Below are 14,946 nucleotides of genomic sequence, written 5' to 3' on the forward strand. Positions count from 1 at the left end.
GTAGTTGGTGTTGGTGAGTCCAGCAGAGGACAGGCAAAGCAAAGACAACACAAAGGTCAGCTGGGGACAGAGGGGATGGCAGCAGAGACGGCAACAGCAGAAGACAGTGGCTTCTTTATCTCAGTTGTGCTATATAGGGCAGCCAAAGAAACAGAGATATGGGGAGGGGGGATAGGTGGGAAGGTGGAACTGAAATGGGCAGGAAAGGAGGAAATGAATGTGGGGTACTGCACTAGTCATAAATGCATGATGGTCGCCAAGCAATTATCATGTCAGTGTAGTATCTTTGGGAATCTTAACCATCAAATATTAAATTCAATTACTTGAAGCAAGTTTTTTCCCTCCCTGGTCATAGGAATTATGCATCCCTTCATAATTTTAAAAGTACTATATTCCCCTGCTAATGATTTTGTATATTCTGAGGTTCAGGTACAAACTGAAGTAATTATTTCTAAGAACATTATGCAGTAAGGTAAAGAACCATCAAAACCACATTAAGGTGTAATTTGGAAAAAAAAAATGTTATTTGTAGTAGATAAAACATTGCAAAACAGAGATGTACAAGTTTATAGCTCTTTCAGAATGTAGAAAAAAAAGGAAGAAGATTAAAAAACATACCTAGTATTTCCTGAGTAATCCCACATGGAAGCATCCAGCGTATTACACACCCAAGTTTTAGAAGGTTCTTTTTGAAGTTTTTTATAATACAGCTCCACAACAAGATCCTCCACATTTAAAAGCTTTAGATGACTGACACTGCCTATTAGGAAAGTAAGCTTCAACATCAAGAATATTAAAAAATATTTGTTAGCAATATTTTTCCTATTATAAAGGTAGCAGTTTCTTACCTGTTTCTTTAGCCATATATTTTAGGCACCAGTTAACTCTGAAGTGATCATCAGACTACAAAAATAAAAATTTGGAATTAAATATTTATTTATTCATTACATAGATACTGACAAGAAACAGAAGAACTTGCTTTCTCTTAAAATGTCTTAAATCTATTATGGCTCTAATTTACTTAATTAGATCACCTTCACAATAACATTAATTAAAATGTCATTTGATGCATTCTGTACATATGGATCAACAGCCACAAAATCTCCAAACAGCAATACAAATAATTATGTACAATATAGAAATAGAAATGAATAAACTACCAATAGATTGCACAAACTAAGTGTTCAAAATCATGGAATAAGTTATTTGAATGATTGGCTTCCTATGCCTTTGTCAAAGGGCCTCTGGTGGCGCAACAGGCTAATGCAGCCTATTATTAACAGCAACTGCTTGCAATATTGCAGGTTCAAGTCCCACCAGGCCCAAGGTTGACTCAGCCTTCCATCCTTTATAAGGTAGGTAAAATGAGGACCCAGATTGTTGGGGGGCAATAAGTTGACTTTGTATATAGTATACAAATGGATGAAGACTATTGCTTGACATAGTGTAAGCCACCCTGAGTCTTCGGAGAAGGGCGGGATATAAATACAAAAAAAAAACACAAAAAAACAAAAAAAAAAACCCAACAAAAAAAAAAACACCCTAATTTTTAACAGGATTTAATTATTTTTGCCTCTGAAAATTTTGTAATTTTATAATTTTAACTTAACATTTCAATTTTTATATAGTGTTTTATATTTTGATTCTTTACTATACACTGCCCAGAGTCCCTCTTTGAGGAAGATGGACAATTCAGAAATGTAAAATATAAACAGACAGACAAGATGGATAGATACTGGTTTACATGAGGTTAGCAAGGCTTAGAATACTTTAGTAATGGTAGAAACATTAGACACCTATCTACTTTTAAATGTTTGAGGAACAAGATAACCAAGAACTTTTTTTTAACACTGAAGGCTCAGATTAGATGAATAACTGATCAAATGCCTTTTAAATAATAAACGTAAGCAAAATGCTTTATCCCTGTGGCTGAATTCCTTTATGTGGAAACCTATTTGGATGGATATTCTTGTTCAATTACTTCCCAGAAATTTGAATGTCAAGTCAATGTACCTTACAATATACAGTTGACCAGTTGCCCCTTTGTGGTTTGATGAACTCATATAGGTCATGCAACACAACTGAGTAACTTGCAGTTGCAATATCAAAACCAGATATGGGAATTTTATGGGTAGCATCACCTAAGGAAACATTTGAAATAGTTTAAGATGCAAAGTATCATTCATACATATTCTAATCTTAACTATACTTACAGATTGCAAGACCTATATATCAGTTCTATGATGAAAGTTCAAATATCTTAATTTGATTTTTATTAAAATCATTTTGATTCAATAAGAACAAAATAAGTCTCATAAACAAGTAAAAATGTTTGTCATAAATGTAGAATAAAATGTCCTGATATAAGGCATCTTTTTGAAATAAGGATTTTCTAAAAGTTGAACTCTGCTGTATTATTGATTTAAAGTACTATCCATAAACAGTTTGCTTTATCATTCAGGGGAAAATTCTAGCTTGAAATTTACTGAAAAATGTAATAAGCAATGTTCAATCAATTCTGTAGATCAGATGATACAAGTGGCACAATAAGAGTTTTAAAAAAAACTAAAAGTAAGTTTTAAAAAAGATATGTAATTGTGAAATTGCTGAAGTTTAACAATACCATGCTACATAGAATAAGTTATACAGGTAAAATCAAATCTTTCAGAAAATCTGATATAATACCCAACTGTGATGAGGAAAAAAATGAGTAAAAATTGATTCAAATTTATTGAGTAAATCTTTTGTGTAATATTCACCTGCAGCCTGGCAATGAAACCGAAATCCCCGTGGTACTTCTCCTGCAGAATGCCAAAAATCAAACAAAATACATTCATTGACTTTGTGTGATGCTAAATTGTTACCTGAATACCTATAATTTACTGTTCTTCTTTCAGTGTCATTGTTAACTTCTTGTGGTAGCTGAATGAGAACTACCTATACTTCTCTTGCAAAACATTAGCCAGATTTAAGAGATAATAAATTAAGATCATAGGAAATTTGCACTGAAAAAATACTTTGTTCTTGGCAATGTAATGTTTATTAGATCCTGACTGATTCATCATTAATAATACTGTCAAACCTATTTGACCATTAGAATTTTTATTTTTTCAGTATGCAGGAATTCTTAAACCAGATTGCTTGAACAAGCTGAAACCTATTTATTTTAGAATGCCTTCTACTTTTAGACAAATCAGAATAAATTTAGTCTCCCCGTTTTCCAATACTCACCAGGATTTATAAAATGATGAAATTCTGCAATTATGCCATCATTAAGTGAATATTCGATACACCCAATTTCACAAGGGAGGAAACGCTGATTGCAGTGAGAGGGCAACATTCCATGACTGAAGATATTCAGAAAGTAGAATGAAGTTTTGAACACAACTGAAAAAATTATTTGAATCAAATTAGCAATGTATTATGTGATTAATATTTAATACTAATATATATAGTTGCTTCTAGATGATATGGTTGGCACATAAATCTAATAAATAAAATAAATTTAAAACATAAAATATTTAAGTATATTTAAAAGTTTTTAAAATACTTGATATAGGATTTTAGCTTTCCCTTTAGAAAACTGAATATTGTCTGCATTTCACAGACTAAAATCCTGGTTTATTGGCCAGCTATTCAAGTTACATTTTTATTTTATTTATTTATTTATTTTGTCACACAGTATATATAAGCATAAGCATGAAATAACTATACAATATATAAGCATATATATAAGCATGAGTATGAATTAACTATATTAATTGAATATAATGAAAGGAAACAATAGGACAGGAATGGTAGGCACTCTTGTGCTCTTAGGCACGCCCCATACAGATCTCATGGGAATGGGGCGAGGTCAATAGTAGTCAGTTTTTGGTTGAAGCTTTGGGGATTTTCATATTGTTTTTCAATCTCTGCCCTTCTATTAAAATTCTTGAAACATTTAAATGTTAAAATAAAACAATGTAAAGCTGAAGATAATATGAAATGATTTATAATTAAAACTAGTTCATGGATTTAATCTGTCAACTCATGTAAATAAGGATTAAGCAGTTACCAATCAATGTAAACAAAAACACGAAGTCAAAATTACTTATTTCAATACTAATTACCATTTGTTCAAAATCATTTAATTATCCCATCATCTCAATAGTTTTACTTGACCTATCCTATAATCAGGCCTTTTTTATTCTAAGCATGCTACTATATTTTTTGAACACTAAAGTCTTACTTTAACTGGTCAAGAGATGGATTATCTTTAAACTATACTTTACCTTGTTCATACGTAAGTGTGCTTGTAAGATTTGGAACAGGAATCATATCCTGACTTTGAGTAGGAAACGGTACTGGGACTTCTCTACGTGGCTAAAAAAACATTCAACATTTACCAAATCACGAAAAACACATATAGGTTTCCTTCTAGGCACAATGCTGTTTGATTTGACAATATACACAGAAACATGTGTCTGAGTTTATGCCATAATACACACCACACAGAACTATAAAACAACCCTCAACTTGCAAACATTTGTCCAGCGATGGTTCAAACTTATGATAGCAACAAATGAAGGGATGTACGACCTCTGCCTGGAGCTTACAGCTGCTGCAGCGCCCTCATCATCACATGAATAAAATCTAGGTGTTGGGCAACTGATCCATCCTTACGGCAAACTGTAGATTCCCTTCTCCATCCTGCCTTGGGCCTGTTTTCTACACTGGTGGGTTTCACACCTTTCTTCCCAACATGGCTTGCCACTTATTCTCTATAATTCCTTCAGGAAACAGATGATCTATTGTGTGGCCTTCCTACATGGAGGCTGTTTGATGCCATCCCAGAAGACAGCTCCAGTTTGGACAATTCAGGATAAGGGGATGACTGCTCCATCCCTTGGACTCCCTATATAGTACCAAGGCCATGGGACACAGTCCAGAAACTGGCACCATTTCCGAGTGACCATAATTCATTGCCGCTAGACCCAGCAAGGTAGGAAGGCCTGTGTGGACTCAATGGGGTAGGAAAGCAGGCTCAAGGTAAGCAGAGCAAGGGTGGGTGAGGCCCTAGGAGGCAACATATGATCCAGAGAAGTACAACAATGGGATACTGGACTAGGCCTGCCACCAGAGGCACCACATGTTCCTCTTAGAAGCCCATGTTCGCTTAATTACAAGGAGAGCAGGAACTGGGATCATTAAGTGAGATGACTGCAGTCACCTGATTTAAAAACCATCATGACTTTTAACTAAACAGGTAGGCTCTGTTATGGTCATAAATCAAGAATTACGGGTATATGCAATTGTCATTCATGGGAATGAATAGCGTATACACACACACACAGACACATTTATAGACAATATATATATATATGTGAATGCAGATAGTAGCAGCATTATTTAATTTATGTGTATATAATAATATCTTCAGGGACGTGGTGAATTAGTGGGTAAGACACTCAGCTTGTCGATCAAAAGGTTGGCAGTTCAGCGGTTCGAATCCCTAGTGCTGTGTAACAGGGTGAGCTCCCGTTACTTGTCCCAGCTTCTGCCAATCTAGCAGTTCAAAAGCATGTAAAAAGGCAAGTAGAAAAATAGGAACCACTTTGGTGGGAAGGTAACAGCGTTCCGTGAGCCTTTGGCATTGAGTCATGCCAGCCACATGACCACGGAGATGTCTTCAGACAGCGCTGGCTCTTTAGCTTTGAAACGGAGATGAGCACCGTCCCCCAGAGTCGAGAACAACTAGCACGTATGTGCAAGGGGAACCTTTACCTTTTAATAATATCTTCATGTAAATGCAGCACAGCTGATGCTCATTAAGAATGCTGGGCAGCTCGTTAAAATGAATTAAGTTTCTAGAAACATTGCTTTAAGCTACATATCCTATGCTATCAGAATAGTAGCCATGCTATTTTCCTTTCCTCACTCAATTGAACAAAAAAGTCTTTAGGAATGGGAGGACACTAACATCTCTACTTTTAGATTTTTACTTCTATTCTTGTAAGTATGAATACCCTTGCAGGACCTAGAAGTAATTATAGCACACATTTACTGTACTAGAAACTGTGCTATTTTTAATAGCATAGCAAGGGAAAATGCAATGTATAAATATGACATTAAGGTTCTAATAATGTGAAAGCTGGAAAGAAGAAAATTACAAGCAGCAAGGTGGATGAGCTCCATTTCAGTGGTAATAGGTGCATTATTTGGGAGACTTGAAAAAAAGGTTATGGATAGATTATCATAGAGAAAATTTACGTGGTTATCAGGCATCAGAAACAATTTCATAGCACATACTGCTAATCATAGACTGCTAAATAACCAATCTCTGTAGCTATCTTCATATTTTGATAAGATTTAATTTACTATTTGAGATAAATCTAGACCAATTTTCTTTCCATTACAAACATGGGAAAAATGTAGAATCCATCCAAATAGAACTTTCACTTGGTACCTTTCTCTACATACCTACAGGTAATTTTTATTACTTATTCCCCAATTTAATCTCAATTGTGCTTGAAAATAATCATATTTACAGGCTTTAAATATTTCATTCTTCTATTTACCTTTTCTGCTACTACTTCTGACTTGGTAGCTTTCCACTGACGAGCCATTTCTGCATACTTTTCTTTTTGCTGTTCATTAAGTAGCTTAGGAGTAAAAACAATTAAATAAATCCTTGAATTATTTTCTCAATGATGTTTTTTGTCAAATCATCCACTGACTTAATCCAACAGGTTGTTGTTTTGGCAGTACTCATTAGGGAAAGTCAAACATGCTAACATTTACTATAGTCAAATGTTAGAGTAGGTTTAGTAACTTCAATATGGTGCTCTTTCTCAAGTGTTATGTAATAGATCAATGCATCTTATTCTGAATAAATATATTTATTTATATAAATATATAAATATTTGGATGGTTGAAACATCATTCCAACTGTAGTTATTTTAAAAGTAATGTATCTTGTTTTTAGAACCAAAACTGAGGTAAAAAACAATTTATGTACAGTTGTTAGTGCTGCCTAGAAATACAAAACCAGAGTTTTTGTCTTTCCTTAGGCATGAAAGCTGTTGGATGATTTTGGGCCAGTCACACCCTCTCAGGATAGTTCCTTTGGGGAAAATAGGAAGAGGGAAGAGTATTAGGTTTGTTCGCTGCCTTGAGCTTCTTATAAAATAAGGGCAGGATAAAAATCTTAATAAAATAAAATTCTACTTTATAACAGTGTAATTGCTATTGCTAAAATTAAAATTCTAGCAATGCAGAAATATTTGCGAAGCAAATCTTGCTTAGGTTGCAAAACAATTTTGCCAGTCCCATCAGTATGGCTGAATGCCAGGAAATTAGTGCTTGGAAACGTCTCCACAGATTAGTTCTGTTGTAAAGAGTTTTAAGCACCGTGTCCAAATTTTGCAGCTTTTTTCAGCCAGGTTTGGAAAGCAGCAAAAAACATGTCTTAAATTCAGGAAGAAGCCATTTTTAGCGAATGAGCACGAAGCTCATTCGCCGTTTCAAAAAGATTTTGTAACTATGGCTACCAGATCTCAGCTGAAAAGAAAAGAAAAAACCCTAAAGGAAACTGTCATCAACTACATTATTTTTGCCGTCCAGATCCGACGGCTTTCTTCTGTCTTAATCCTGCAACCTCTGTTTGCCTCACTTTAAAACGTCTCCTAGCGTTATCCAAAGAATCATAGTGGCCACATAAAGGTATTCTACTAGGAAGGGTCGGACTACGTTATAAGACTCTATAAATAACGAGCAAGGAAATATCAGATCAGGTCCTTGCAAATTGAAGGGTGGCCATTCCCAGGACTTTTCTCTTCAGGTCCCAAGGCCGAAAGAGAAGGCGCGACCACGTTCCCTCACCGCCCAGGCATCGGAGCAATACGGGATGGCGTTAGCGACGCTGGTCACACCCAGGCCCTGCCGCTTCAGTTCGGGCAGCTTCTCCAGCACGAAGAAATAATAGGCGTTGCGCGAGCCCCTGCAGCTCGCCATTTCGCACCACGCCTGCGGGGAAATCGGCGGGTAAAGAAGGGGCGGGTTGCCTTTTTTAAAGGAAGAATGGGCCAATCCTGTGCCGCCGTTCTTGTGTTCTGAGGCCAGCACGTGGCTAACGAGAAATAAAAAGCGGGACCGAAGGAGTTCATTGGGCGCCTTGAACTGCGGGGAAAGAGGTTTTACTCTCTTTCAATCTCTAGGGTCTTTCAAATTTCCCCTGGTCGTCATTTAAGGTTTCCGTATCTGGATTGCAAAAATCGGGTCTATCGCTAGATGGCAGGAAAGAGATCGAATTTTTGGTATGCGAAGTATTGTAGCTCTTAACAGCTACCAGCTCTAACAACTTCCCCACCAGTCAGACCTGAAGAAGCGTCTTCAAAGAACAACAAGAAAATCCAGTTGTCTCTTGGAAAAAAATGGGGGGGAAAGCGCCGTTGGGATTATCATGACCTGGATAATTGAGAATCTCCATAGACATACCAGAATACAGTTTTGAGTTCTGGCCCAATGCCTAAAATGTTTGGGGGGGGAGTGGTTATTCATTTGGTTATTCAAAAATAGAATAGAGTAGAATAGAATAGAACAGAATTTTTTATTGGCCAAGTGTGTTTGGACACACAAGGAATTTGTCTTGGTGCATATGCTCTCAGTGTACATAAAAGAAAAGATACATTCATCAAGAATTCTAAGGTACAAACTTAATGATAGTCGTAGACTACAAATAAGCAATCAGGAAACAATGGGTGAGAAAGCAACCATGGTGAAACAAATATTCTTAAGAGGGATAGATTGCTCAGTACTTTGAATTAAAAGCATAAAAGAGTACTTTTAATGCGAACAAAAAGGAAAGGATTGAGGTATCCAGTCTCTTCAAATTTTTGTTTTTATATCCTTGTATTCATGTTCTATTTGGATAGCTCTTTTCCTACCGCTTTTGCTACAGCAAACAACATAATGTTATCTTTGGACAGTAAAGTCCCACTCTCACTCCCACTCCAATTAATATTGTACAGCCTTTGGTGGAAGAAGACTGCACGTAGTCCTCAAGTTGCAACCACAATTCAGCCCAAAATTTATGTTGCTAAGTGAGAAATTGGTTAATGAATTTTGCCCCATTTTATGACTTCTCTTGCCACTGTTGTTAAGAGAATCATTTCAGTTGTTAAATTAGTAACACGGTTGTTAAATGAATATGGTTTCCCCATTGACTTTGCCTGTCCAAAGGTTGCAAAAGGGGATCACATGACCCCGGGATACTGCAATTGTCATAAATGTGAGTCAGTTGTTAAACATCTAAATGTAAATCACGTGACCATGGGAATGCTGCAATGGTCATAAAAGTGAAAAATGGTCATTAGTCATTTTTTTCAATGTTGTTGTAACTGAACGGTCATTAAGTGAACTGTTGTTAGTTGAGGACTACCTGTGTAAAGTTAAAACTGGTAACACAGATCTGCTCTAAACAGAAGGATAGAAACCAACATCTCAAAACATGTAGTTTCTTATTTTGATTTTATTTACTAAAGGAATCAACATAGCGTATTTTATTTTTATTTATTTATTCATTTATATCCTGCTTTTACTATTTTTATAAACTCAAGGCAGCAAATATGCCTAATACATCTTCCCTTCTGTTTTCTCCACAACAACAACCTTGTGAAGTGGTTGGGCTGAGAATGATTGGTCCAAAGTGACCCAGCCTGTTTTTATGCCTAACGTGGGACTAAAACTCGTGACTTTTGGTTTCTAGTCTGGTGCTTTAACAGGTAGACCAAACTGGTCTTTTTAATTCTTTTATATATTTTTATTATTTTTTTTATTGCTAGTCTGGGCATTGGGCCCCTGCCAGTTTGAATTGCAATTTCATTTATTCATTTATCTTTGAGTCAGTAAGAAACTACTTGGAATTTAAGCCTGCTTCAAATCACTGCAGTCACTCAATTCACTTCTTGGGTGGAGATTGAAGCATTGGGTGTGTTTATATAATTATTGAGAGTGAAATAATAATAATAATAATAATAATAATAATAATAATAATAATAATAATAATAATAATAATAATAATAATAATAATAATAATAATAATAATAATAATAATTTAATTTGTATACCGCCCTTCTCCCGAAGGACTCAGGGCGAATTAAATCCAAACAAGTGTCTTGAAGTAACTGATGACAAATAGTTTTTACATATCTTGAGGCTTCTTCTGAACAGTATTGAAATAAGCGAACCTAATCCAATCCAATCTGTTAGAATCTGATCTAACCTCAATACAGCTAAGGGTATCTTAAGTGTCTCCTGCTATTTTTGTTTTGAAGTAGATCACTTAATAACACATTTAGTTGAAACTGCAGGATCTACTTATTTTTGTAGAGAAGTTTCATGCCAATCTACTGACAATCTTGTCAGTAGAACAAAGAGCTGCCATTGACCTGCAATGGTAGCAACACTAAAAACTAACATAGACTAGTATTTTCTCCTACTCTCCTACCCTCTATCTCATTTAAAAGGGATTTTTTTTTTCATATTTCTCAGTGCTGTTTTCCCAGAAGAAAATATTTTTATGAGAAGTTTTAGAGTTTTTGTGATTTTTCTGCACTACTAAGTTATATGTATCTAGGAGCAGAAAATTGTGGGTGATGCTCTGGCACCTGTTTTGCTATACCACATCATGCAAATAAAAAAAGATTGCTTTTGGAATGCCAGCTAATGTAATCTATAAGTATGCAAAGCTGTTGTATGGAATAAAAGAGCAGAGGAGATCGGGAATGAGTCATATACTAATTTTCTGGCCAACAAAATGTGCTTGACTGGTTGGAAGCTTTTATTGTGCAGTTAAACAAAGAGACTTAACTATTGTGTAGTTAATAGTCTTGAGAAAATAATAGCTGGAAAAGAATACCCATACTTTTTGTTTTTGACAGATTAAATTGCTTTCCTAAAGTCAAGAACCTACACTTGCCTTGTTCCTTTTGCTCTGCTAGTCAGTATAAGCAGTTTCTTCTCTGTGACCTTAGGATAATTTAAGCACCTTCTTTGAAATGCTCAACAATTTGTTACTTTCAAATGATTCATTTGAATAGTTTAATTTCAAGTGATTTATTATTTTTTGTTTTGTCCTCAAATAAGAATAGGTTACATTGATGGCATACAAAACTTGGTTAAAGTGTGTTATAGAAAGTGAATTCGTGGCATTGGTTAACCACAGAGGTTTCTGGTAGACTGTGGCAAAAGTACTTTCCTCCGTTTCTTCAAGGCTTTTTATAGTTTTTGGAAACCTAGTTTTTGGACATCATTAAAGGTTTTATATCACAACACGTTGATGTGCCTGCATGCAAATAGCATTAGATAGGACACTGCACAGCTTGGGAAAGAGAAGTCTTTCCCCATACTATCTATGATGCTTTAATTCAGGGGTAGTCAACCTTTTTATACTTACCGCCCACTTTTGTACTTCTGTTAGTAGTAAAATTTTCTAACCGCCCACCGGTTCCACAGTAATGCGCCATGTATCGTCGTTGTCTACGCATGCCTCTCGCGCATCATGGATTGGATGGGGGAGGCACTGGCTACTAGCTCTGCTTGTCTGTTACAGCTGAGTGGTGTGGGAGGAGATGTGCGAGCTATTCTGGGACGAGGCTCTTTTGTTTGTGGTCGCACTATAGCGCCATTTAGTTTCACTTAAGTAATGTGAAGTAAACTTATGCGCGGGCGATACAAATAGTATATTTTCAGAAATTTAAATTGTCACGGGGAATTTTATGAAAACCTAATGAAAATGTTTTTAAATAATGCTATGAAAATTTTTAAAAAGGTCAAATTTAAAAAAAGGAAAGTGCTTCAGTATCGGACAAAACCCCTACTAAGATGGAAGAGATGGGAATAGATGGAAAAAGGTACGGAATCCTGATAAAACATCACTCTCATTAATACAGAACTTATATTAGACAAATGTGCATATTTGTGAGAGGAACCATCATGAAGCAAAAGTCACACATAGCCTAACCGCAGACAGAATGGCAGGAAACTTACTTAGATGGAAACATAGATAGCTTTGCAAGACACCTGTGACCTAGTTAGAAATAGGGAACAAGTTATTTAGCTTCTATAGTACAGCAACAAGGGTGGGCAGATGAGACAGGGGGCTGTCAATATTGTAACCAATCATTACCTGTCAAATGTATGCATAACCATATACAAAAAAATGTTTTTTCCTGTTTTCCTGTTTCCTGTACTTTTGAAGTATAAAAGAAAGCGTGTCAGAACTCATCATTGTTCAGTGTTGCCATGCTTATGCTGCCTCTGAACCTGAGCATTAAACCTGTTCTGTTCATCCAGGAATTCTCTTTGTGTCCTTTAATTGCACACACTACCGCCCACCATGAAAGCTAGAATGCCCACTAGTGGGCTGTAGGGACCAGGTTGACTACCACTGCTTTAACTCTTTCATGACTTGTTAAATTTTAATTTACTTTTATTAAATAGGAACCTAGACTAGGGCTACTGGAATATTAAGGGAAATATCTGCAAACCAACAAGTCAAGACTGGCATTATTTTATAGTGCTGTCCAGCACCAGATATATGCTAAATAAATAACTAAATAACTTTTCCATGGTTACCCTGCTTCCCCCAAAATAAGACATCCCCTGATGATAAGCCCAGTCGGGCTTTTGAGCACATGGCAATAAGGCCAAGCGCTTATTTCAGGGTTCAAAAAAATATATAAGATAGGGCTTTATTTTCGGGCAACACGGGTAGTATCATATTTGGCTAAATTTTCCAAGTAAATAAACTCATACAGTGTTTCCATTGTTTAGCTGTGTCATAATTAGTTATTAAGTATAAATTGTGCAATTATGCCGTTGTATGTATAACTGCTTTTTCTCAGATCAATTCCCTATTATTCTTGGCTGGCAGGAAATTTGAGAAGGCATCAAGTTAGAAAAGGTATTATATTGTAATCTCCAAGGCCAGGGACTCTGTTACTGATAAAATGTCATATATAAGGATTGCAGCATATAGATATTAAAGTTGATATCAGGTGACAGCATACAATAGGATCTAATAACAAACTCTTCTTCTACAACATTTGAAAGAGCTTTTTTGCTTTGTAAATATAGATAGCATCATGACCTTCAAAGTTGGAAATGAAATATGGACCTTGGGGAGTCATGCATTGTCTGACACTCTTCTAAATAGTTTTTGCTGTGTCCTGTATTGTACATTGACTGATAGTAAACTGTCCTTAGAAGACCAACTTGACAACAGCTTTATAATACGTGAATGATGAGCATATACACCAGGGGTGAAATCTAAAAATTTTCCATACCGGTTCTGTGGGCGTGGCTTAATTAGTGGGTGTGGCTTGGTGGTCAGATGACTGGGTGGGCGTAGCCAATAACAATAAATAATAAAAATAATAAACGAAGTATACAAAACAATAAGAGGTACCAAAAAACAACTTTCACACTTTACACAAACACAATACAACACAACTGACTCACACACAATGTAAAAGCAGCTGCACTTCACCCAAAATGGCCCCTGCAACAAGCAGGAACCTCACACTTTCACACTTTACACACACACAACACAACTGACTCATACACACACACACACAAAATGCCATATACAGCTTTGTGAGACTGTGTGTGTTTGTGTAGTTAGAGTGAAACACTACAGAAACACATCAAATCTCATTTATTTATTTATTTATTTATTTATTTTAGATCAGGGTTCTCCAACCTTAGTAACTTCAAGGTTTGTGGACTTCAACTCCCAGAGTTCCTCATTCAGCAAAGCAGGCAGTAATCAGTAGCTGAAGTAAAGCTTGGTGTTGCCAGCCCGAAAGGAGCAGTAATTATAGATAAGTGAAGAGGGGGCATTGGGTGGGCATGGGTGGGGGCTCTTGTAAGTGGGGGCTGTTAAAAAATGATTTTAAAAGGCTGTGAGGATCAGGCAAGTCATCTGGGATTGCCAGAGGGAAAAAAGATTTTAAAAGCTCCTCTGACGATCTCAGCTGAAGTTCCCTCATAGCAGCCCAGAATCTCTTAAAATAATTGTTTTAACAAGCTCTTTGGCCGAAAAGCTTGTAGAAAACATTTTTTAAAGGTTCTGGTGATGAGGAACTCAGGTGAGAGCGCCAGAGGAGCCTTTTAAAACTTTTTTTAAAAAGTTTTTAAAAAAAGAGTTTAAAGGCTCTGCTGATCTCAGCTGAGTCGTGGGATCCTCAGGCTTTTTTTTTTTTTTACTTTTAAAGGCATGTTTTCAGCTGAAGAAAAACTGCTTTTAAAAGTAAAAAAAATCCCTCTGCTGATGGTCCGGCTCAGCAGAGGCAGGGGGCGGGGCCAGGGATTTTTGCTACTGGGCCTCCGAATCAGCTGCCGCCATCGCTACCGGATCGGGAGAGCCGGTCCGAATCGGGAGCATTTCACCCCTAATGTACACATTACATCCATGTTTCTGATTGTTGTTAAAATGAAAGTCTGCAAAACATACATTAATTGAATTCAGCCAGAAACAATATACCGGTAATATGAGTTTAAGTGCTTCAACTGCAATTTATTTATGGTTTAAAAACATTTGTATCAAATCAACGGGCTAATTTATTGTAAATGTGAGGAGAAAGATTCCACATAGAGTGCAAGCACAAAGAAATGGTTACAGTGCATGAAGAAATTCGCTCATTGAATAATATGAAGTCAATGCATGCACTATTCATGGGTACTTTCTGTGATACGCTAGCCTTTAGTGAATGCAATGAAGTAATTTAGCAACATCTATTTGTTGAGGGCTGCCTGATACTCTCAGAGCTATAGAAATCACTGTTTCTATGGAAATTGCTGCAAGGTAAAAGCAGTGCTGAAAAAACATGTAGATAGACATAAAAGAACAATTAATTTCCAAATGTAAAATTTCTGTAAGATAATTAATGATCTGAATACTTA

At 36.1% G+C, this 14,946-nt stretch overlaps 1 protein-coding gene across 5 annotated transcripts in view; it reads right to left on the bottom strand.

Moving 5' to 3' along the window:
• Positions 1–14,946, bottom strand: part of MAEL (maelstrom spermatogenic transposon silencer) — a 34,207-nt gene that overhangs the window by 12,629 nt on the left and 6,632 nt on the right. For 2 of the 5 annotated variants that reach the window (XM_058185328.1, XM_058185327.1), the window contains exons 1-8: positions 7,864–8,434; positions 6,561–6,644; positions 4,275–4,365; positions 3,232–3,387; positions 2,760–2,801; positions 2,014–2,141; positions 849–903; positions 619–760 (exon numbers count right to left, since the gene is read on the bottom strand). In XM_058185328.1, coding sequence (XP_058041311.1) covers positions 619–760; positions 849–903; positions 2,014–2,141; positions 2,760–2,801; positions 3,232–3,387; positions 4,275–4,365; positions 6,561–6,644; positions 7,864–7,995 — 830 coding nt within the window. In that variant the 5' untranslated portion in view covers positions 7,996–8,434. Of the gene's footprint in view, positions 1–618; positions 761–848; positions 904–2,013; positions 2,142–2,759; positions 2,802–3,231; positions 3,388–4,274; positions 4,366–6,560; positions 6,645–7,000; positions 7,106–7,863; positions 8,435–14,946 lie in introns of those variants that run through there. The other 3 variants (XM_058185329.1, XM_058185330.1, XM_058185331.1) reach the window with 2 other exon arrangements.

This window comes from Ahaetulla prasina, chromosome 5, assembly GCF_028640845.1.
Source record: "Ahaetulla prasina isolate Xishuangbanna chromosome 5, ASM2864084v1, whole genome shotgun sequence".
In the NCBI taxonomy this organism is placed as follows: domain Eukaryota; kingdom Metazoa; phylum Chordata; class Lepidosauria; order Squamata; family Colubridae; genus Ahaetulla; species Ahaetulla prasina.